The following is a 26,173-nucleotide window of genomic DNA, read 5'->3' as shown; positions in this document are numbered from 1 at the left end:
GTCTTTACATAAATGAATTTCTTTGTCTCTCAGATAAGCTGGCTTCTAAGATTTCCTGGGTTTTCCACAGCCTCACAAGGTGCCATAGTAAGCTATTTAGGTCTGTTTTATTTAATCTATTTAAATTAAATTTTATTCCCAAGCCATTGGATGCTTTCCGTGCTCCATGATTCAACTGCACTGCTCAATAAACAGTAATCTGGATCCATATATTCGCAGAGATTATCCAAGGAAGAACTGTCTATGACTATATTATTTGTGCAAAAAAAATTACAGCGATCTGGCACCATGTTCACGGCTCTGTCTGGGATGTTTGGTACTGACTGATCATAGCTGATCGATCAAAGTACCGTATTTTTAATAAGTATCCAGCTGCTTTTGATGCACATGGTTGGTCTATATTTGTGCTAAAGTTTTGACCTATGCCCTATTCCCTGAACTTTTCTCACACCCTAATACAACTCATGCTTAGAATCAAATTAAGAGGATAATTACTAGAAAAGCAATGGACAGAAGCACCGGTACATCTAAAATGACATTTTCAACATCTGATATAATTAGATGGATGCTAATATTTTTCACGTATTGTTGTATCACATGCATATCAATAAAGCTGTGTATTTCAAATACCACAGTTGACATTTGTTTTTACAAATTTACACTTTAAAAAAATTACATATACACAATGATTGCCTTTCCTCAACATCCACCAGAAGACAAGCGGGAGTAGGTATGGCTTACGTCTACATCTATGGGATTTGGTTGAAGCTATTTCATTGAAAAACTAAACCTGTTGCCACAGAATCAGTCACATTCCCTTGTGAGTCCTTTATCTGTCACCCAACAATAGTCTATAATAACACCAATTCTGTCTAAAAAGGAATTTAATATTTCATTGTAACATCTACACTCTCTCCTATGTTCCTTCTAGAATTATAGCTCGCCTTTAATGGAACTTCGATTGTAATGCTTATTAGCACCAGGGCAAAAGAAGGGTGTCTGTTAAAGGACAATGTCCTAAATTTTCCTGCCATTAGAGGCCATTTGGAAAGAAGACAGGAAACCAGAAATTATTTACAAAATACTCATGTTTTTCTTAGTATCAACTCTTTGAATAGCCATTTCTTTTAGTAAAAAAGGAATTAAAAGTATTTGGCTTCTGTCAGGTATGTTAAAGGCTATAAAAAAAAATTGCACTTACTGATAGAACCCCAAGATGTAAGTTTAAGTTAAAAAGTTTTCATTCCTTTCTCAAATAGTACCATTATTTTGCATTCTATCACAGATAATTCAGGAGCAGAAGCCCAAAAAGGTGGCTGGCATTTTTTCTAGTTACGTTCATGGAATGATTTTTAAAAAGAATCTTTTCTGATGGCATTATTTCTAAACTAGACAACTAAACATGAAATGTAACTTCTTTTCAAATAATGTAACTTGTTAAACCTAAAAAAACAAAGTACCAGCTAATGAAACGTGAAGAGTATCTTCATATGTACAATGTAAACATGCCAAAAACCATCAAATGACAACTCCATTGATCACTGCTCTTTAAGAACACATGCTAAAATAGAAGATAGCAAAAATATAAATCATCTTAGGAAGGTTGAGTCTGTTACAATCTTGTTATTTATTAAATAAATAGTGGCTTTTTTTTTTTGTTTTCTTAAAATCAAGGAAATATCTTACCTGTAGACTCCCATTACTACGGTACCAGGTCCAATTTAAAGGAACACAATTTTGACATTTACATGTCAAGACAGTAGAATCCCCGACATAAGAGATCAGTGGCTTGTTTTTCCCATGAAGTTCAGGGACTAAGAATAAAACAGAGAAATGTATGCTACTGAAAGAGTTTAGGCAAATGAAATGTATTAAATTTGTTGATATTGTCTCCTTTCATTTTTTCATTAATACATTATTTTATACACTTTAAGTTATATATAAATGAAACTAGTAGTAGTAATAATAGTAGATAGATTCAATATAATTGTCTCCAATGTACAGAAATGGAAGGTCTTCTATTATTGAGCCTAACAACAAAAGTATTGTTACTTTTGGGATAAGTTACATGTTTTGGATAAGAAAGAGGCTTCATGTTTTCAAACCTGTTCTTTCTTCCTACTTACTAAGCTATCTTACAATAATTATGTTCTTCAAAATTTCAACCTTAGGTAGCATTTGAGTGAGAAGACAAAATTTCCAGGATAGGAAATCTTTAGTTGATACTAATTTATGAGGAGCCAGCAAAGAGTTGGAGAAGGTGGGAACAAGGAACAAAGGAAAATTAACAGAAAGAGAACAGTGTAAGAAAGAAAATAGGATTTAAAAACACTTTCATGTGGTTTTGTAAAAAATATATATACTAACATCTATTATGATAAATTTTCTAGTCAAGGAAGTTTGGAGTAGATTGCATTAGAAACAGAATACAAATGAGCACTGAATTTAGAAAAAAGTGAACTTTTTTTAAGTTTATTTTATTATGTCTAAGGATGTAAATAACTTGGTAAAGAATATTAAAATATAAGAGCATAAGCAGCATAATGAAAATCCTATGATGCAATCAGATCCTTCTGACTGACCCTGAAGGATGTATTATAGAAGGTAAACTTACACTGAAAACGTAGACTCATCAACAAACATTATTTTGATTTTTTTTTGTTTTACTTTTTCTAATTTTAACAGGTTTTTGCTTTTTTGGTTTTGTGTGTCTGTGTGTGTACACACGTGTGTGTTTGTGTGTTTACTTTTTTCATTTATATGTTTAGTTTGCCAGTAGGGAAAAAGAATAGGTAAAATCATAATGTCAGCTAAGGACCTGAAGGTAAGCAGAAATTGGAGCCTGGCTAAAATAGAGATTATTTTCTAAAGCCACAAGGTTCCCTATAGCCTCAGAGGGAGGGCAGCCACACTTTTTTTTTTTAAGGGGAAATTTCTGTAGTACTGTTTTAGTATAAGTGTGCTGACTATAAATACTTATAATCAATTTAAAAAAAAAGAGAGAAAGAAAGAAAAGATTAAAAAAAATGAAGGAGAGGAAGAAAGAGGAAGAGGAAGAGGGAGAGAGAACACAAATGTTGCTTTATTGCCCAGGGTAGAATGCAGTCTAAAAATGGGTATTGAAAACCTCTCTTATGCTTAATAATGGAAACAGGAAAAAAAATAAAAAATAAAAAATAAAATGAGGGAAGAAAATAACAAACAAGCAGCCAACCAATATTTCATTTAAACCTGTGAGTAGGTGTGATGTAGTACTGATAAGAGTGTGTATTTTGTGTATTTAAAGTGGAGAGTTCTATAAATGTTTATTAAGTTTACTTGGTCCATATCTGAGTTCAAGTCCTGGATATCCTTGTTAATTTTCTGTCTCATTGATCTGTCTAATATTAATGTTGAAGTCTCCCATTATTATTGTGTGGGAGTCTAAGTCTCTTTATAAGTCTTTAAGAGCTTATCTTATGTATCTGGGTGCTCTTATACTAGGTGCATATATATTTAGGATAATTGAGTCCTGTTGTTACTTTGATCCTTTTACCATTATGTAATGTCCTTTGTTTCTTTTAGTCTTTGTTACTATTAAAGTCCATTTTGTCAGAGACAAAAGTTACAACTCCTGGTTTTTTGTTTTTTTTCTCTCCATTTGGTGAGTCTTCCTCCAACCTTTTGTTCAGAATCTTTGTGTGTCCTTGCTTATGAGATGTATCTGGACACAGCACTTCTGGCAGCCACACTTCTGAGTTCCAGGTGAAGAGGCACAAGAGAGGCACAAGAAGCATTATTGCATTATTGGTGCAATGATGTCTAGAACCCTGTTAGACTAGCCTTAAACACTGCTTTGAAGTGCAGGCTTGTGTTGGACACTAAGTAGTTAAGGTCACAGTTTCCGCTTTCCCAGGTTGTTTATCTCTCAGAGATCCTATTTCTCAATCTCTACATCTTTCTTTCCGGCAGTTGAGTCATGCATTAGCCGGAAAATATGTGTTGAAATAGGTTCAAAATGCTGAAATGTACCCACAGGCTAAGAGTAAAATGTGGAAGAAAGGTAATCTTGGGGAAAAACCTGGTGGAACATACAAATGTTCCATACAAAATGTATGCCTTGGAAGCTGCAAGGTGCTTTTCAAGAAAGTGGGGCATTTTACGAGATTTGATGAAGAACACATAACTATGCTATTAAATCATCCCAACTGATTATTAAGATCAGGCTGTAAATTGCAGGTAACTGACAATGACTACTGACAACATGGAAAAGTTGAGACCAAAATTCTGTTTTCTTGCCATCTCTTCGGTTTTCTTGATTAAATGACTAAAATACCATTAAACCATACTTTTGTTCTGCTATACATGGTTAACAACAGCAGTGTGAATTTAAATTATAAAATGTACCATGTTCATGGAACATGACACTTGTTTGAACTATTGTGGGGTTTGGGGCCACAGCTTATATTTGGAAATATTTATTAATATAAGGACAGTGAGATAGTATTCTAATGTGCCCTATTGACCTTCTCAGATTTTGCATATAGTAGGATGCATAAGAGTGCTAGGGTTGGAATAAACCAGGTTTGAAGGTGGTGAAATTGCTGATTCAGGCCAGTGTCTAGGAAGATGGGGTTTGGATCTACCCAGCGAAAGTAACAGCTCTCTGGAGTTGTAAAATTGGAGACTATATTTGTATATTCATGAACTAGGACAAATTGGCCTAAATGTCATGTTGGTTCAAAGACTTTTAGGTGTCACCAAATTAGGAAAAAAGATTATTCCAAATAGTCAAAGACAGCTAACTATACTTCAACACTGGGATTCAGGGCTGAAGTCCCAGCTGATTCTATTATGCTACCTTTCCATACTTTGAATTTTTAGATGTTCCCAGGGAAAGACAGATAGCTGAGTCATGTAGGCTTCATTGCATTTGGTACTATCAAAATCTCATCATGACTTCCAAAAAGTCTTTTTTGGAAGAAAAATTAAATTTCTGCATACTTTCTACTAAGAGATTTTAACATTAATAAATATCATGGAAGCTTTCAGCAACTACTCAGAATATTTGACCCACTACTGAGAAACACTACAGACCATCACTCAACTTTCTCTTTCTTGAATGACAAGTAATCAGCAACATATTAGCAGTCACAAGCTTCCAGTGTACACTTTTGCTGTTTCTTCTGTCCTGGTATCAACAATTAAACATGTGCATTGAACTAATCAGTAATCTTGAGTGACTTTTACAATCTTATAGTAGTAAAGTAGTAAATCAGCTGGTTCCCATAAAGACAGAGGCAGGGACTTTGCTGATGAATTGTTCTGAAGGCTCGGGCTCATGCACTATATAGGTGGCTCACGTAGTCAATGGCAGAAAAATTTATCTTTGGTTCAATTTAAAATAGAGAATAAAACAGTCTTTTCATCCACATGCAGCTGTAATGCTTCTAAGAAAAGATAATTATTATTCTTAGGAAAAACCATAAGTAAACCATATGGAGAAATAATATAATAGGACATTTATAAAAATAAACATCATGTTATAAGCCTTTCAGACCTATTAAACAACTATAATATAATATGCAGATGTCTTTAAATTCTACTCAAGTAAAATTATTTCTTCAAGCAATATTCAATTTAGATGAATTATAGAGAATTATTATTTTACCAAAGATGATTTGAAAGGACCCAACTTACTAATTTTATAAATATTTTCAAGATATAATACATACTTAAAAGTTACATTAATGTTAAATGGGCATTAAAAACAAAGTAGCTAACCTAAATTGCTTCAAGACAACTAGAAAAGAAAAAAAGTAAATATTCAGTGATTCTTTGCTTTCCTTAAAGCCTTGATTTAAATCCTAGGCCTTTGGTCAATGCTCCTGACACCAGCCAAAATAAGCTTAGTTATCTCAAAACAGCTGTCAAGAGGCCTTCCCTATCAATACCTGGCATTCAACATATTGGTATGTTGAAAAGTAAAACGCTTATTAATCTTCGCATTAAACACAAGAATGATCACTTCCACATAATAATTTAAGTAATAATGAAAACTTAAAAGAAAAATGTAGTATCTTCAATATTTAAAGCAGGTATGACTAGTATATATTTCCAGAGCACAATGTCTTAGAAAAAAAAAAAACAAAAACAAAATGAAAACAGTGTTTAAAGTTGAATATCTTGGGAGCACTTTAAGTCACAAGATTCTGTGAGCATTTCCTCAGGATTTGTAGGCCTTCCTTATATATTTTTTAAAAACTCAATAAAATATGTTCACTAAAATTTTGTGTATATATTTAATATTATTTTTGATCATTGGGAAGAAAGCAAAAAGAAACAGAAATAGAGGGAAAAAAGGAAGGAGGAAGGAAGGGAGGGAAGGAAATGAACTCGAAAGGTGGGACAGAAGAAAGGACAGGAAAAGACAGAGAAAGGAAAAGAGACATTCAGGAAAGAGGAGGGGAAGGGCAGACGGGGCAGGGAGGGAAAAACGAAATGCAGAAGGAAAATGAAATGAAAAGGAAATGTATATGGTATTATCTGGTCCTTCACTAAGTTAAAGGCAAATGGAGGGGGAAAGGTTAAGAAAGAATATACATGATTAAACTAATCAAAGAATGATACTAGTTTCTGCTTTTGGAGAAACCAAGATGTATAAATACAATAATTTATTATATTTACCACATTGGAACAATTACAAAACCGTAAGAAGAAAATGAGTCTGTGAGTGCAGAAGGGATGCAGTGAGGGATACAAGAGTGAACCATTAGATCACAGAAATGGTGAAGCAAACCATTCTGCTATTGACGGAGCCTTGAGGATAGAATCCACATTCTGTCACAGAAGACAGTCGGACTTCAGGATGTTTAGGAAACGTAGAGAACACTCTTCATGTTCCCTGGGAAATTTTTAGTGCAAAGCAGAGTCTAACATAGTCAATATGGCAATAGATTGCATTTCCCAAATACCAGCATGGATACTGTGGTTCACTAATTACCACAAAATACTGGGTTTTTCATAATGATAATTATTTAACTCAAACAACTAGTCTTTATTATGAGATTGAGGACTTCTTGAGTTTTGGTTTAATGGCAGTACCAGTAAAATATTTTAATTTGTTTGTTTCCAAGGAGGAGAAATGTGGATGATATTCTGGGGCTTTTATGTACCTTTAAACCTCCTTACTTGGTGAGATAAAAAGCTGCAACCCTTTGTGCATTATTTTTCAGTTTTATGGATCCTAAAATCCCATGTCCTGGAGCTATGGATATAGAACACCAACCCACATTCTCAGAGGCTGGGAGGACAATAACTTAGAAATCTGGAGGACTATTACAAAAGCTATGAATTTAGAGGGATAAATAAATAAAGAAATTTAGGCAACTGATATAATTCACCAATAATCTGGTAGGCTGGCCTTTTGAATTAAAACCTGTGCTGTAAATTGAGGCATAGAAGCAGGCAAAAATGGACTGGGCAGGGAGACAAGACTATTTACAAGGTTGCCTCTTGTGACTCTGGAAAGCATATGATTTTCTTTCACCTACTTTTTTGTTTTGTTTTGTTTTGTTTTTGAGACAGAGTTTTGTTCTTGTTACCCAGGCTGGAGTGCAATGGCGTGATCTTGGCTCACCGCAACCTCCACCTCCTAGGTTCAAGCAGTTCTCCTGCCTCAGCCTCCTGAGTAGCTGGGATTACAGGCACGCGCCACCATGCCCAGCTAATTTTTTGTATTTTTAGTAGAGACGGGGTTTCACCATGTTGACCAGGATGGTCTCGATCTCTTGACCTCATGATCCACCTGCCTCGGCCTCTCAAAGTGCTGGGATTACAGGTGTGAGCCACCGTGCCTGGTGCTCTTTCAGCTACTTTATGTTTATTCTTGTAAAAATAATTTAAAAATTACAGGATTGTAAAATCTAAGAACATAATGCTGAAGTTATTAACTATTCCTCAAGTTATTAATACTGACCTTTGAAATTAAATGTTCCCTTTTGTTCTTTCTCCTCTTGAAAGAAACAAGAATAACTTCCCATTTGTTTGCTATTAATGATGGTGAACCTAAAGATAATTCAAGTTATTAGTATAGGCTTAGTTCTCAAGCCTTCTTAATGAAAATAAAAAGACTTAACCATTAATCAAAATTTAAAAATAGAAATAATTCTGTAAATATGCAAACATTAGCATGACATTCAAGTGGATGCAAAGAAAAGAATGCTGCATCAGCAAAAATATTTAGAATTAAGCTACTTTTGATAAGCAAGGTAGGATAAAATTTGTATACTCACCTGTACTGGGTATACAAGGTGCTTCCTGTTGCATTGACAAGATAATTATTCTCAAGTAGCTCATCCTCTTTTTTCCAAGTCACATTTACTGCATTCAGATCCCCAGATGTTGTGAACTGGCATGTGAGTTTTACGTTAGAAGGCCTTTCTAAAGTGATATTTTTTTCTACTGGCATACTAGAATGTTCTATTAGCACAAAAGAAGACAAAATATGAAAGTTACACTTGAAGGAATCTAATATATAAAATCTTTATTAACAGTAGTGCTTTATTCACAATTTCTTAATGTAACATTCATGTGAAGAATTATTCCTCTATCAACATAGTTGGTTCCCTTTCGTACTCCCTTTTATATGCACACCTAAAGAAAAGTTTTGATCCAACATTAACACAGTCAAAAAAAATCCTAAGGCTGTGATATTTATCTCCTTAAGCTCTATACTGAGCAGGGTATAGGGTACAGAGTGCCCTAAAACATGCGCCCTATGCTCTGACAGTGTAAAAACACCACAACTGTAAACACAAACACACACTCATGGGTGACAATGGAGTGCCTGTTTTAACACTTTTGAGTAATCATGTTGTTGGTAGTTATTACAAGAATGTTTTGTGTGTAACATGGATTAGAGTGATATATTATATTCTAAACATTCCTAGTCTTCTTAAGAACCTGACTGGGCTCCGTGGCTCATGCCTGTAATCCCAGCACTTTGGAAGATTAAGGTGAATGGATCACAAGGTCAGGAGTTCAAGACCAGCCTGGCCAAGATGATGAAACCCAGTCTGTACTAAAACTACAAACAATAAAAAAATAGCCAGGCATGGTGGTGGGCACCTCTAATCCCAGCTACTCGGGAGGCTGAGGCAGAGAATTGCTTGGACCCGGGAGGCAGAGGTTGCAGTGAGCCGAGATCACACCATTGCACTCCAGCCTGGCCAACAGAGCAAGACTCTGTCTCAAAAAAAAAAAAAAAAAAAAAAAAAAGGACCTGTAGGGACTGGATATAGACATAAGCACGGGACAGAGAATTCAAATAAGCATCCTGTAGTTCTAAATTTTAACTAAATTTCGAATATCAGTATGAATTCATGGGGTGTTTATCTTAAAAGTAAAAAAGGAAAACAACACACACACACACACACATTGAAGGGTCCAGAATATGCCAGGATAGCACACAAATTATTTTTGAGCAGAAGGCATTTGAGCTCTTGAAATCTCTTCTCTGACCAAAAGCAGAGCCTTGCAAAGGAACTCCAAAAAATCTCCACTGCCATAAATCCCTCCCTAGGAGTAATAAGGAAGATGGACTCTTATCACTGAAAATGATAAGTCTTCACACCACACCTAAACAGACACTGTCATAAAACTATCACATTTTCCACCTGTTATCTAAATTGCTCATTTATCTTTCCAAAAACTCATTCATTTTTCCATAAGCAGTCCTTCCCCTTACCCAACTAAGATGGCATATAAGCTCCCAAATTTAACTGCCCCTTTGAGCTACGTTTTTCTAACTTCTGTCCATATGTAATTAAATATGCTTTTTATTTTGCTAATCCATCTTTTGTCAATTTAATTCACTGTGCCTGAAATTGTAGAGAAAAAGATGGAATGGTTAGGACTCCCCACCCTTCCACTCTAACCCCAATTCCAAAGTCTGCTATTTCAGGACCTCTGACCCAGTAGGCAAGTACAAGCTTTTTTTTTTTTTTTTTTTTTTTTTAAACCAGTATCCCAGATTTCTGCTGAGGGTCCACTAGAGCAAGAGCAATAAAGGCTCTACTTGCCTTTTCTTTCTTCAGTTTAAACCTCAGGTTCCCAACCACTGGCTCTCCAACAATTGTCTCGCTCTCTCCCTCTCTCTCTCTCTCTGGGAAAACATATAAAGCTAACTTTAGTTTTTTCAACAGTAGTAAATAAAGAAAAAATATTAAGCATGTACCTTGTTTGTCCTACACTAACTGTACCTGGCTAACCAAAGAGAAGAGAAAATAAACTCTCTCTTTATAGAAAAATTCTAGCAAATGCATAAAAAAGAAGTCATATAAATATACCACAATGATGCCGCAACCCCTAGTGAATCATGGATCTAGTCATTTTCCATCAACTGCTGCAGTAATTTCAAAAACAGAATTATGTCTCTCTTGATGAAGACTACGCCCTTACCTAGGCTACAATCTTGTCAAAAAAGATGTTGGAGGAGGTTCCTGAAATGGATTAAGTCTCTGGATCCAATTCCCAGTTTACAGGAAATAGGGATTATGGAAGAACACATTAAACTATATTTCATGAAAGTAATCAACAAAATCCAGATTGTAGGAAAACTACAAAATGAATGATCTGGGCAGGGCAGGGTGGCTCACGCCTGTAATCCCAGCACTTTGAGAGGCCGAGGCAGGCCGATCACCTGAGGTCCTGAGTTCAAGACCAGCCTGACCAACATGGAGAAACCCCGTCTCTACTAAAAATACAAAATTAGCCAGGCGTGGTGGTGCATGCCTGTAATCACAGCTACTTGGGAAGCTGAGGCAGGAGAATAACTTGAACCCTGTAGGCGGAGGCTGCAGTGGGCCGAGATGGCACCATTGCACTCCAGCCTAGGCAACAAGAGCAAACTCCTTCTCAAACAAACGAACAAACAAACAACAACAACAACAACAAAAAAAAAAACAAACAAACAAACAAAAAAAAACGAGGGAAGTAGTGGTGGGGAAAATAGAGGACAAGAAGGAGGGAAAGGAGAGGACTGAAAAGTCACAGCGAGCTGGAGCCGCTGGAGGACCTGAAGAAGAAGCAGAAAAACCTGTGAATACTAAGACTGTTTCTTCCAGTAATGAAGGGGAAAGTTCCAGTCATAGCACTGAGACGCAGTCAGCTGAAGAAACTGCAGACCTCCCAACAAAGCCTACAAAGATCTCCAAGTGTGGATTTCCCATAGGTAGTCAGACAACAAAGAAAGCATCAGACATATTCATCAAACTTGGATCAAGTAAGCCTTAAACTGTTCCAACTCTTGCTCCAAAAACTTTCAGTGGCAGCAGCTTTTAATGAAGATGAAGACAGTGAACCAGAGGAAATGCCTCCAGAAGCAAAGATGAAGATGAAGAATACAGGAAGGGATACACCAACATCAGCTAGACCAAACTCCTTCAATAAAGGAAAGCATGGGTTTTCTGATAACCAGCAGCTATGGAAGCAAAATATAAAATCTCATCTTGGAAATGTCCATGACCCAGACAATTAAATGATGTTTTGAAATTGGGGTGTGGGGTGGTGTAAAGTTAAAAGGAACAGTTTACTTTTTTAAAGAACGGTATAAGACTATCTTTGGAGCTGCTTTTTTTTTCTTTTTCATTTTTTTTTTAAAGATTGAGTGGTACACTAATAAATGAGAGTTTCAAATTAGAGGTAATTTATGTTTTATATCCAGATTTTTAAGACATTTGCTAATTTTGTTGTTTCATGTGATTAGTTTCCAAAGGTTACAGATAATAAAGAAATCAGAAAAGGCACCATTATGAGAATCGAATGTTTTTTTAAACACAACCATTAGCACATTAAGAGAGAAGCAGAAAGTATTGCCAGGCTGGGCGCAGTGGCTCGCTCCTGTAATCCCGGAAGCAAAGATAAAGATGAAGAATATTGGAAGGGATAAACCAACATCAGCTCCCACTTTGGGAGGCTGAGGCAGGCAAAGTGAAACCCCGTCTCTACTAAAAATACAAAAAAATTAGCTGGGTGTGGTGGTGCGTGCCTGTAGTCCCAGCTACTTGGGGGGCGGAGGCAGGAGAATTACTTGGACTTGGGAGGCATAGGTTGCAGTGAGCCGAGATTGCGCCACTGCAATCCAACCTGGCGACAGAGCAATACTCTATCTCAAACAAACAAACAAACAGCAAAAAAAGTTATTATCAATTTAAAACTGCAAGCAGTTACTCTCTTAACTCCCTTATTACCTAAACTTGTCTAGCTCCTAGGAACAGCCTTACAGAGAGATGGAGTCTTGTATTGGGAGGAAGATGCTACTGAACTATTGACTGAAAGTAAATTTAGATAAAATTAAAATTCCTTATGGGCATTTGTTTTGTTTCAAGTCATCATAAACTAGGTATTGCATTGCTATCAGCGGATACATATGTTTAGCTCTTAAAAGGATTTTTTTTTATGTAGACTGTTGAATATTTGAAATAGCCCACTTCACCTTAATGGGTCTTGTCTATCTTCATTACTCTTCAAAGAAAAACCATTTGCTACCAAAGTAAATCAGTATTTTGAATGTGCTTCTCTTGTTTTTTATTAGCTAGTTCCTGTAAGAATTTCCACCAGAACTTGAGGCAAATCATAAGGAAGCTGTTTCTTTTAAAATACAAACCATCACCAAAAATTTAAATGTATATATTGTTTATATATTTGGCTGTTTTTATTTTTTAAAAGGTATGAACACACAAAAAATTTTTAATTTTGTATGAAGGTGAAAAACAAGAAGATGCACTTTCTGTAACTTTGTCTAAGGATGTAAATTACTAACTTGTGAAACATAATTTGAATTGAACTTAGTTATCAGCTTTCTTACCAGAAAAATTATATGGTTTATTTTAAATGTATACATATTGACCAATGGCCTCTCAAAAATCACATTTTAGATACTAAAATAGAAGGAAAGAAAATGCATCTGTAAACATATTTTGGAATCTCACCACATATACTTTGTTAGATTTGTGTATTGTAGGGTGTTTGTTTTTGTATTTTTGTATTATATATGAACTTTTTTTTTAATGTGACAGTTAAACACACCTTTAAAAGCATAGTCACAGACAAAAGAAACATACAGTATAAAAATCTCCTTGAAAACTCCTACGGTATTATATTTGGAGGCAGCTTCAGACTGTTTTATTGGTGGTAACTGCCCGCTGAGCTCTTTTAGACAGTAATAACTCCAGAGACGGAGCCTGTGTAAATTCCTAACACTCTGTTCATTAGCATTTAAGTTTGGAATAAGTCCCATGTAAAACAATAGAAATTTATGTAGAACTCTTAGTTCTTACATGATTTAATTATATCAGGATACATGAATTTTGCCTTACTTTAATGTAGGCAAACTATCCATTTTTATCCATTTTCTTGTTTGTTAAAATAACATACCTCTACTACATATTCTTTTCTTGACCCAAGTGAAATATTAACCTAAGGTCAAGCTGGGAGAGAGAAATGACTGAGATGAATGTCTTTACTAGCATACCAATAAAGTTGTCAAACTAAAAAAAAAAAAAAAAAAAAGGATACTTTCTATTCTTCCTTTCTCTCTTTACTAAAATATCACTAATTTGTCAAACTCAAAAATAAGATTCATTCCTTCCTTTCCCTCCCTCCCTCTCTTCCTTCCTTCCTTCTTTTCTTTGTTCTCCTTTCTCTTTCTTTCTCTTTCCCTTTTTTGAGAGGGAGTTTCTTTCCTCAGCCTCCCAAGTAGCTGGAATTCCAGGTGCCCGCCACCATGCCCGGATAATTTTTTTGTATTTTTAGTAGAGACGGGCTTTCACCATGTTGGCAGCCTGGTCTCGAGTTCCTGACCGCAGGTGACCTACCTGCCTCGACCTCCGAAAGTGCTGAGATCACGGGCATGAGCCACCACCGTACCTGGTCTGGTTTTTTCAATAGATAAATTTTAAAAGGCAGAGAGATGTCTTTGTATTGAACGTCAGGCGCTATGTTTGGGGCACCCGAAGATCATAAGATGCTTAAAAGAAAACAAGCCGTTAAAAGAAAAGCAAAACTGAACTGTAATATTTAGGGACACATACCTGAGTGATAAAACAATATAAAAAAGCAAGAAAGTGACTGAATAAAAATCAGAATAGTGATAATTACTCTTAAGAGGAAGAGAAGGAGCTGTGTTTGGAAAATGGCAGTGCATCACACAATTTTCTTAAGCTCTTCTCATTCTCAATAATGGTATAGTATGATTAAATGTAGAATGTAGAGTCAAAATGTAGAAAGAAAAATAACATAACTCAAAATGGCAAGGTGCAGTGGTTCATGCCTATAATCCTAACAATTTGGGAGGTTGAGGTGGGTGAGATTGCTTGAGCACAGGAATTCGAAATCAGCCTGAGCAACATGGTGAGAACTCATCTCTATAAAACAAATGAAAAAATTATCTGGGCTTGGTAGTGCATGCCTGTGGTTCCAGCTAGTTGTAAGCAGAGATGGGAGGATCTCTTGAGCCCAAGAGTTGCGGCTGCAGTGTGTTAAGGTGACCCCACTGCACTCCAGGCTGGGTGATGAAGCAGTACCCTGTCTCCAAAAAAAAAAAAAAATCTATTACTTTTAATTACATAAGAAACTTGATGAAATGCTTCCTTAAGCAAGGACCAGGTACAAGGTTTACAGATAGTGAAGTACAGCTCAAGCAAAGTGCTTTGTGAGCACATGCTTGAAATAACTGCTTGTGTAATTGCAAAATTGCTGAATTGAATTTTATGCTCAAAACGAAAAATAACATTTGATGTCTCTAGAATATCATATATTGCCAGAGACTACCTATTCCTTGCAATTCCCTTTACTGTGCTCTATTTCACTATCCTAGTATATTTTAAACATTTTGCTAGCCACAACAAATTATTCCAATTACCTTTTAAATGTTGGTGCCCATCAGGATTTTGCTCTCTGATCTCTTTACTTCTCAATTTGGCACTCCTTTGGTGGATTCAACTATTACTTCTAATGCTCTTTACTTGCAAAATCAGAACCTCCACTGAAGTCTTTTTTTAGTTTACAGCGCCAGGTGTCTATGGAGCATCTAAATCTGGATATCCCATGGGAACTTCAGACTCAAAATATCCAAGAGAGATCCATTAGTATTCCCATATCACTGAATCACATGCTGTAGTATTCACTTGATTCTATCACTAAAATGTCCATCAAATATGCCCAGTTTTATCCAACCCTCCTATTACTGGCCTTCATTATCCTTCACCAAGACCAGGCAAATTACCTAATTTCTCTTGGCCAGCTTCTCTTGCCCTAACCAAAGTTGTCCTTCTAAAAGCAAAACTCAAATTGTTTAACTGTCTTGATTCTATGCCTTGCATTAGTAAATCAAAGTATCTTTGTATGGGACATCAGTTTCCTTCTTTGTAAGGTGGGACAATATGTATTTCATGAGACTGTAGAAAGTTCTATCATAAGAAAAGCAATAGTAGTATAATATAGCAATTAATAAACGCCCACTTCTTCTCACCATTATCTCACTGGGGAATATTATAAAAACAACCATATATGATGCTAAAGGTTATATGTTGATTAAATCATTTAATTTTCATAATAGCTCTATGAGGTAAGTATCATTGTTATAATTCTGACTTTAGAGATGAAGCAAAGAGAAGTTGACTATCTTGTCTAAGATCACACATCAAGACAAAGGCAACACTGAATCTCAGATTTAGGTATGCCTGAATCCAGATTGTGATAACCAACAGAATATGCCAACACTAAAATACATTACATTCTCATGACAATGGAATTAACTTAATCACCTTTAAACTGTTGAATCAAGATTTTAAATAAAAGAAAATCTTCTATTTCATTGGTATATAGTGTACCTATATACCAATGTGAATGTGATGATAAATGAAAAGTGCAATCAAAATATTTTAAAAATGCACATTTCCAATTAAACACATTTTGACATAACTAAGGTGAGCTCAGCCAGCAATGTTTGTTTCCTTAACACTGCACAACTTAATACTGCAATGCATTTTTGCCACCTTGGAGTGCTGCAAAAACATCTATGACATCTACATTTCTAAAACGATAAAAATTGGTTGTTTCTGAAACATATTTTTTTAAGACTGTTCTTAAAACCATATAGTAATTTATACCTAAATATTTTCGTATTTTCATAGATAACATTTTTAAAGTATATGGGCTTTCAGCAATTTGCAGTCTTCAGAGAAATGACATTTACATCTTCTTGGGTCTATTCAGGAACCAATCTTTTAAACCATTATCACTAGAAATAAAAGTCTGCTTTGTTCTTTATTAAAAAAAGAAAATATGGAGGAAGCCGATTAAAATTTATTGCATAGGACAGTGTTTCCAAACATGCTTTAAAAACAAAAAACTCTTACTAAAAACAGTTAAGTGAACTGTGACATATACAACTGATAGAAGCCAAGATGGAAAATATGGAGCCCCATCAGCCTGATTTTTCATTATTCATAATGAGATAGGAGGTGGCCTAGACCAGACTGAAGACTGACAGAAACAAGGAAGAGGTGACGAAAACTTCTCTCCATAAGACATGCCCACCAACACCATGACAATTTACCGTTGCCGTGGCTATACTCAGAAGTTGACATCCCTTTCCATGGCAATGGCTCAGAAGTTACCTCCTGTTTTCTAGAAATTTCTAAATAGTCTGCTCCTTATTTTGCATGTAATTAAAAGTGGTATAATCATGACTGCAGAACTGCTACTCTTGACTCACTTCCCAGGGTACCCCTGCTCTAAAGGAGAAGTCACAGAGCTGTAATACCCCTGCCTCAGTAAAGCTGCTTTTTTCTACCACCAGCTCACTCTTGAATTCTTTCCTGAGCAAACCTTCTCAGGCTATACCCCAACACTGGGATTCACCTGCCCTGTAACAATTTCACCATAAAAGTCAACGAGACTTCACGATGCAACCTAAAATGTCAATGAAACATCCAGAATCCTTACAGAAACAGGCCACACTAACATGAGGCCAACATCCCTATATAAAAATGATGTGATGGATCTTGTTTATATCATTAATGCTGCACGTCTTAAACATAGGGAGTTCACTTATAATCCCTCTGAATAAGAATAAAGTTCTCAAATTTTATATCTGAAATTTATAAAACACAATACTATTCCCTGATTCTTGTAATTTCACCTCTTTCCCAAATTGTCTCATATTGAATGAAGAATCATGATCGTTTATTAACTGATCCTATCAACAAGTTATTTACATGCTATCTGATTAGTGCAATACCAGTGTGATACAGCCTAAAACACATGTGCTTCCTGAATCCCATAAACTTAAAATGTGAAATCACCAATGTGCACAGAGAAACCTGAAATGATAAAAACCCAACTTAAGTAAAGAGTAGTATATATACACTTTGATACACTTTTTTATATGTATATAAAATCTCCAAGTACTTCCTAGAGACTCCCTCAAGACCTATGAAAAATGAGCCAAGCCTATTTTCAAACTTTTAGAATCTTTTTTTTAACACAGGCATCCTCAAAAGAAATATCACAAAATGTGAATGGCTTCTACACAAATGAAGCTAGGTTTTCCAAAATAATTCATCAAAGGTTTAGCAATATTTTGGAAAATGTGTTAAAATTATTTAACAGGAGATGCTGGTGGAATTTTACTAAACAAAGCTTCTGTTAGTCACTGTTTTCCTCCACTTCAGTTAGTACCAGCAATTAAATCACGTAATGGTTATTTTTCTTCTTTCTAAACTGATTTAACATCATTTCAAAGAAAAATGAAAATAATTCTATTTGCATTCCAGAATTGCATGTCTCTTGTTGCAATAATGTAGTATTTAATTTGAGGCAATAATATTGGGTAATAATATAATAATTAAATATATTTTTCTACAACATAGTGAACAACATTGCATCTATTGTTTGCATCCGTTACAGGAAACAAATGGTTACACTGTTTTAGTAACAAAATACATTTGTTGCCTCTGTTTCCAAATAATTAACACAAAGTTAATCCAACACTATAGCAGTGGTCATTGATCCCACTTTTAGACAATCAGAATCTGAACACTCTTCCCATCCGTATACGGTTTGGTGATAGGCAAAGCACTCACTCACTGCAGAAACTTAAGAACAGGTATTTCTTCTCTCTGCCCAGCTGAGCGCTAGAATTTGGCCAATTTAATTATTACCTCCTTGTCAAGGCTTTAAAATTAGAGGCAGGGAGTTAAGGACCTAGGTAGGACTGAAAAATTAATCACAATAGCAATGGCAAGTGTCTAGCAGTGACTGTACCTCATTATTCCTTCACTCACTCATTTAACACTTATTTACTGAACACTTACCACATGTTTTTCATTTATCCATTCATTCAACAATTTTACTAAAAATATGTTATGTGCCTTTATGCCAGGCCCTCACATCAAGAGTCCAGTGCCAACAGATATATCTTAAGCAGACTATTCCAGTAATCCTTGCTATCTGTCACCTGAGGTCCTTGGCATTGCCAGAACTTGATTTCCAATCTTCTCATCAATTCTGCTAGCCAAAGTCCTTTATTCAATAAATTATTTCCTGCTTAACTGGCTATAGACTGTTTCTGGGCTTGAGATCATTAACCTAATCCATATACGCCTATCAAGATTTACACCAGATACTTCATTTATGCACTCCGTCCATTTGATTAAAATTACATAGCACTTATGTCACTTGGCAGCTCACAAATATCCAGAACATATAATATTTGGTCCTCAGAATAAATTCTGGAAAGTGGTAATCATAGTACCTGTTCAGTACATCTGAAAGGCAATGCCCGAGGTCAGGGGCAAGATCCAGGCTGAGGTAGCAGTCTAGGACTCAGAACAGCCATTCCCTGGCCCTGTATGCTCCCCTCCATGGCCAGTTCTGCCCTCCTGTTCTTGGAGCTATAAATCACACATTTAGTATTTTTCTACATCTCTTCTATATTTACAAATCAAAATCATCATCTCATGCCATAACAATTTGCCGTTGATCTTTATATCTAATTTCTGCCTTCTCTACCCTGATAAAAAGTTTCATTTATTTTGAACCATTTTGCACATATCCACTTCAATATAATGGAAGAAAGGGACAGCACATGAAAATGTCACATCATTTGATTCCCCAGTACAAAAATCATTTAAATTTTGAGATGGGTTATTCTAATGATAATTTTGAAATTCTAGTTTCAAATTCTAATTTCAAAATTATTTTAGTACCAGAACTGTTTTAGAAATAAATCAGAGAAAAACTTAAACAGAACCTCCACCCACCAATACACACACACACACACACACACACACACACACACAAACATACACACACACACACAGATACTATATAAAACTGGTAAAAAAAAAATGTTACAATTAGTGAAGACTGAAAAGGGTGTGGAAAGCATTCAAGATTGGCCTCTTCATCCTTCCAACTTCCTTCCCCATCATGTTACATCCCAGGGAACAAAGGATTTAAAAGTGATACATGCACACATATGTTCATTGCAGCACTATTCACAATAGCAAAGACATGGAATTAACCCAAATGCTCATCAGTGATAGACTGGATAAAGAAAATGTGGTACACATACACCATGGAATACTATACAGCCATAAAAAGGAACAAGATCATGTCCTTTGCAGGGGCATGGATGACGCTGGAAGCCATTATCTACAGCAAACTAACACAGTAACAGAAAACCAAAACACTGCATGTTCTTACTTGAAAGTGGGAGCTGAACAATAAGAACATATGGACACAGGGAGAGGAACAACATACACTGGGGCCTGCTGAGGGAGGGTGGGGGGGTGCAGAGCATTAGGGAAAAGGGCTAATGTGTGCTGGGCTCAATGCCTAGGTGATGGATTAATAGGTGCAGCAAACCACCATGGAAAACGTTTATCTATGTAACAAATCTGCATATCCTGCACATGTACCCCTGCACTTAAAAAATAAAATAAGGGTAACTGGATTTCGTCAAAGAAGAGGTAAACACCAGCCTCAGGACACATCAGATCAAGATGAGGGCTCATAAATACCTAATGTAAACTGAGAGCATGGCCTGCTACCTTGGTAATGATCTTCTCCAAACTGCAGGTGCCTACACCTTGATGCCAGTCCTTGAGATTTAGTCTTATATCCACGATGCCAGTCCTTGAGATTTATGTCTCATGGTACCAACTTCTAAGGTGCTAACCATGCAGACACTCAGGGAGTCAGTACATGCATTTTGGTACATACCCCAAGAGACTGACTGTTTCAGGTCACACACCTCCTCTGCAAAAAAGGCTCCTCTAACCGGACACACTGTTAGCAACAGACTCTATCACACTTCCTTTATATACTTCCTGGCATTTGGCACCGTCTGGTATTACCTTTTGTATTAATTTTTTATATTAATTTGTTTTCTTATTTATTCATTGTCTCTCCCCATTAAAACATAAACTGTATGACACGGGGGGGGGTGGCAGAAAGGGAAGTCTGCCATGTTCATCATTGTAAACCGGGCTTTCAATAAATTTTTGTTGAAGTGGTTGTAATAATGCAACTGGCTCCTGGAATAGAGGGTTTACAATGCAGAATCACATCTGTAGACAGATAAGGCACCTTGCCTTAGACTGAAGGTTCAAGCATATTAAAATTCTGCCTCATCAATTATATGAGGAATTCTAGGCAGAAAGTACTTTAGGAGATATGCAAGAAATGTATAAGAAGTTCTTGTCTCACACAGTTGACTCATTCATTGTCTCAAATAAATTTGTTAATATTTTTATATGCTATATGTGATACAGAGGTGATTTTAAAAGTATTAATCCAGCAGGGGATGTATAACTCAAAAATAAATTACAATTAAGTTTAATTAAGTGCAATAGACACTCTAAATCAAATGAGATCTAAATCGTAGATGGTAATAGCATAAAAATATTAATTTTCTCCAAAATAAATCTAAAGAGTAAGTGAAGAATCAGTCAAATTCCAAAAGCACTTTTTACGAAACCCAATTTTAAAGTGTATGTGAAAGAATTAAACTCCAAGAAAGAAAATCTGTTTCTTAAAAAAGAACAGAGATAAAAAGATACAATGTTTTAAAAATAATACTAACATCTTAATATCACAAAATGCCAAGAAATTAATGAATTAAAATTAATGAATTAACAGGTCAAACTTTTCAGACTGCAAGCCAAAATCTATTAGTGGATCAGGAAATCAACTTAATAGTTATCACCAGATTTGTTTATTAATGGATTGGAATAAAAGAAATTATCAGAATATAATAAGCATATTAGGTGTGGGTGTCATTTGAGGAATGTTTTGTTTCACATGTGCGTGAATGGTGCATCAGGTTACAAAGTAAAATGTACTTCTTGCTTTGGGAAATACTTTAATAACTTTGTAAAACAATGAAAGAGTAGAGAAACAGAACAGAGTATGGGAGCCGAAATATAATTACAGTGATATTTCAAAACTATCAGAAAAAGGAGAACTATTCTTTTAGAGAGTGTTGAGATGCTGGCTAACAGTACAAAACAATAACCACAAAATTAGTTCCTTATCACATACAAAATATAAAACTATATCACATATGGGTTAAAAAGCAAAAGGTGGAAAAGTATACAAATAATAGGAGAAAACATATAATAAAACTTCTTCACAACTAAAAAGCACCGCATACAAGTTTAAAGGCAAGTGGGAAAAAATATTTGCAACTTCTATAAAAAGTAAAAATTCAGTATCCAAAATTTATGCTTACCTCTTCAAAAAGTAAAATATAAGCCTAATATGTGGATCAGGGGAAGGGGCCAACTGTCGTGATATTTTAAAGGGCAATATGGAGGTATATATTAAAATAAAGATGTGCGTAATTTCTAACTCAGAAATTCTACTTTGTGGTATTTATCATAGAGAAACATTCGCAATTATGCGCTGAGAGATAAACGTAGGGAGTCCCTTGCAACATGGTTTATAACAAAAAATACATAAGCCAACTATGGTCCACTAAGGAAAAAAATGTATAAGTAAGCTGGTATATTTATACTGTGCATACAAGTGAAAAAAGAAAAAACAAGCTAGATCCATATGCAATATGGCTACATCTCCAAAAACTAATGTTGAATGATAAAAATTAATTTTCAGAACAATATATATGGACTAATACCACTAACACTAAAGAATACAAACAATACTACATAGTTTTTATGGATGCACACATACACACAGCATGGGAAATGAACACACTGAACAGAGTTTAGCATTGGAAAAGAGAGAACAGAGATAGAAATGGTGGGTAACTCAATGAGACTTGAACCTCATCAGTCAGGTTTTTTATTTCATCTCCTGGAGTTATATTTGGATATTTTTGAAACCTGTAAGGCTGGTTGCCTGGCCGGGAGTTCAAATACGTCCATCTCCCTCCGCGCTGGAAAATTACATTATCAGAATATGCCCATCATCTAGCTCCACCTTGGAAATCCCCTCTGCACTCAGCACCTAACCCCACCCTTGGAAATCCCCTCTGCACTCAGCACCTAGCCAGCCTTGGAAATCCCCTCTGCACTCGGCACCTAACCCCACCCTTGGAAATCCCCTCTGCACTCAGCACTTAGCCCACTCACCGGAAATCCCACCTACCTACCAATAGCACCTCACCCCGTCCACATCCTGTTTCTCCAAATCTAATCGAACACCTTCCCCCTCTATAAAACCCCACTCCTGAGAGGAGTCAGGCACAACTTTCCTGGCCCCTCTCCCCGGGACCACAGAACCTCGCCCGGGAGCTGAATAAATTGGCATCTAATTTTCTTGTGCTGGCTTCAGTTTCCTCATTTTTAAACCTACAGAGAATAAACTTTACAAAACCTACTTTGTCTTTTTTTAAAAATAATATAATATTCATTTCTCATGTTTTTAATATTTCTTCTTTTATGGCTTTCCTGGTATTTCTATAATTTGAAGCTCTGGAATGTCTAATTTACTGCTCCTTAGCTCTGTTAGGGACTGCATGTTTGTTTTTTATATTTTTGTCTTGTGACACGTTGAGACATGTAACAGTTGGGATTATGTCGCCAAGATGGACAATGCGTTCTTCTACAGAGGGCTTTTAATTGCTTTCCTGTGGAAGTACTACCTGCCAGGGTCATTTTTGTGTAATTTCTCAGCTCAGAGGCTCCTGTACAGTATAATAGAGTTAATGTAAACTTACAATTTAAACTGTTAAGTATAGGCCCATGTCTTTCAATAATAAGGTAAATCTTTGGGGGTTTGGAGGTTTTTTGTTTTAAAATTATTTTTATTAACATTATTTTTAATTGGAAGGTAATGCTGGGAATCTTTTGGTTTTAATGCCTAATAAAATTTTAAAAGAAAGAAGCCAACTTGTCATCTGGTGCTGTCTGCTGACTTTCTTCCCTAAATCAAACCTTTCATTACATTTATAGCCTAGGAAGGATCAGTTTTCTGGAGGTTTTCAGTTCCAACTCTCCTGCTTGCATGAATTCAAGGCTTTGTTTTTTATATTATTGTGGCTCTTAAAACTCAAGGATCTTGGCAACAAACACGGGAAATCTAACACAATATCACTTCATGGGTTTCAGGCCCTGAGCACCAGTTTTGGTCAATAGAAACTCTTTACTTTTGTGTACATAGCTATGTAGTTAAAAGAATGTTTACTATATTTTAGATATTTGTAGGTATGGCAGGAGGGTTTTCAGATTCTCTAATTTACTCTAATGCTGAAAATAATGTTTTAATATTTTTAATACTGAACTCATTATTAATTACAGAATTAAAAATTAACAGAAAACAGTAAATACATATCAGAGAAGTAGGAACATACATGCTTCTCTGTTATGTGCTTTATTGAAGATGTGGCTTTTGGCTCCATTCTTATTGAATACCAGTAGAAGGGAGGGAAGAGACAGGTCCCACTTACAGGGTGTGAGGTCCTGTGCCTGTGATTCAGCACCATCATGTAACTTCATGGTGAGATTCTTTATTAAATATTAATCACAAGATTATTAAGTCACGTGTCTTCTCATGATAAGGGGATGGGAAACATGTGCAGGGCTCTCGTTTTTAATATATAGAACAGCAGGGGTAATTTTCAAGTGGGGACAATTTTGTTCCCCCAGGGAATGTTTGGCAATATCTAGAGACATATCCAGCTGTCCCAACTTAGCAGGTGCTACTCAGATCTAGTTAGTAAAGGCTAGGAATGCTGTTACATAACCTACAATGCTGCAAACAACCTTCTACAACCAAGCATCATCCAGCCCCAACCATCAATATCCCTGCTAATAATAATAATAATAATAAAAGAAACCTGATATAGAACAAAAGCCTATCACAGCCATTGCCACTTGTGTTGCTATGAGTAGATCCCTCTTCCATCTTTTCTTTCTCTGACTCTCTATGAATGCTAGGTAGGTCTCAATATTTTTTCTCTGTACATCAACAGCCTACATATCAGATTTGATGAGTGCCTCTGAAAAATATCATAACATTTTCAGCTCACTGGAGTCATGCTATAATCTCCTCTGCAATAAAGTATTTTCTTCTTTTCTTCTCAATCTTCTCAGTCACCTGCCCCTAAAATCTAAGTGGTGCTAACCTAGATCTCTTGCAGGCCTAGCTTCAGGCAATGTGGTTGTCTTTCCTTATGTTGACTAATCTTCCCAAATCTTACCTTGTGCCTTACCTCTAATGTCTGCATATATTACCTCCTTGGCTCACAAGAACCTTGCAGGACAGCTGCTCACATCTCAACATGTAAATAAAATGTGCCATGGGTCAACACAGGAGAGGTGATTCCAACGTGAACAGGCTGGTCAAGGAAACTGTCGGCTATTTCTTTTTATTTCGATCTCTTAAGTTAAACTATAACACTGATTGAGAAACTAAACCCTAATACACAGAGAGGAAAAAACCAAAAATAGAAATATATTGTGGTAATACAATGAATTCCAAATTCTATGGACACTGGAAAATTAAGTACAGTGATATAAAAATAGTCCATTATCAAAAGGTTGGTTTTAAAACACCAGAAAGCAGAAAAAATACTTTTAGTTTCAGTCAAGTCAATTACTTTCACAAATTTATGATTAAGCAAAATGCAATTTCTTTCTTTTTTTTTTTTTTTTTTTTGGGAGATGGATTCCTGCTCTGTCACCCAGGCTGGAGTACAATGGTGTAATCTCGGTTCAATGCAACTTCTACCTCCCAGGCTCAAGCAATTCTCCTGCCACAGCCTCCCAGATAGATGGAAATGCAGGTGCCTGCCACCATGCCTGTCTGATTTTTGTGTTTTTTGTAGAGATGGGGTTTCGCTATGTTGGTCAGGCTGGTCTCAAACTCCTCTCAGGTGATCCACCCGCCTTGGCCTCCCAAAGTGCTGGGATTGCAAGTAGTAAATGAATTTCTAAAACTAACCTATTTAGTAATAAAGCAATTAAAATAGCTTATTTCTGTAGGTTTTTACTACATCATTTCAAAACTGATGTCATTATTTTTAAAATAAATACAATTAATTTAATAATTTTGTTAAAAGAAATAAGTAACTGGGCATTAAGAAAGGCTGAAAAACATAACGGTTAGTAGCACAGACCAGGCACCAAGCTGCCTACATTTAAAACCGTAAGCTCCTACTCAAGGCCTGCGATCCTCATCAGTTCACTTCATCCCTTTTGCCTCTCTTTCCTCACCTGCAAATTACAAATAGTAACAGTACCCACCTCATAGAGCTGTTATAAGAATTAATTAAGTTATTTAGAAATTCATATATGATACACAGTCAACATCATAAGTTTGTTAAATAAATAGCAATATTTCAAAAATATTAAATAAGTAAACAACAAAGCTTTTATGAATAAAAAGTCATGTCTTCATTCTCCTAGGCACAAGAATCCATACGTTTTCCAGTGTCAAGAACCTTTGGGTAAGTACGTGTGTCAGGAGCCTGACCAAATTCCAAAATTTACAATTAACATACTGTATTTGAATCTCTCTACAAGAAACATTTTATCCTAATAGAGAGATTAACTTCTACAATGGCCCGAGAGAAAGAGAAAACAGTAAGTAACAAATAGAAATGTCGTAAATATTGTTTAAAGACAAACATAAATAATGATAAAATCAATGTTGATACATA

The 26,173-nt window shown here is 35.7% G+C and overlaps 1 protein-coding gene, 1 long non-coding RNA gene and 1 pseudogene across 3 annotated transcripts in view; 1 reads left to right on the top strand and 2 right to left on the bottom strand.

Annotated features, from left to right (window-relative positions):
- The window catches only part of EMB (embigin), a 48,665-nt gene that overhangs the window by 8,143 nt on the left and 14,349 nt on the right, over nt 1-26,173 (bottom strand). Inside the window, exons 1-4 of one of the 2 annotated variants that reach the window (XM_032281121.1) lie at nt 13,857-14,341; nt 8,274-8,460; nt 7,958-8,046; nt 1,687-1,814 (exon numbers count right to left, since the gene is read on the bottom strand). In XM_032281121.1, coding sequence (XP_032137012.1) covers nt 1,687-1,814; nt 7,958-8,046; nt 8,274-8,460; nt 13,857-13,893 — 441 coding nt within the window. In that variant the 5' untranslated portion in view covers nt 13,894-14,341. Of the gene's footprint in view, nt 1-1,686; nt 1,815-7,957; nt 8,047-8,273; nt 8,461-13,856; nt 14,342-26,173 lie in introns of those variants that run through there. The other variant, XM_032281112.1, reaches the window with a different exon arrangement.
- LOC116553991 lies at nt 10,891-11,752 on the top strand (annotated as a pseudogene).
- On the bottom strand, nt 20,447-25,180 carry LOC116553668. The gene is made up of 2 exons (XR_004269860.1): nt 22,888-25,180; nt 20,447-22,394 (listed from the first exon to the last, which is right to left on the bottom strand). It is a non-coding gene; the product is annotated as an uncharacterized LOC116553668 (long non-coding RNA).

This window comes from Sapajus apella, unplaced genomic scaffold (genome assembly GCF_009761245.1).
Source record: "Sapajus apella isolate SASKATOON/1434 unplaced genomic scaffold, GSC_monkey_1.0 scaffold1, whole genome shotgun sequence".
Taxonomy (NCBI): domain Eukaryota; kingdom Metazoa; phylum Chordata; class Mammalia; order Primates; family Cebidae; genus Sapajus; species Sapajus apella.
The sequence above is the reverse complement of the archived record's forward strand: the minus strand, read 5'-3'. Positions and strand labels throughout refer to the sequence as shown.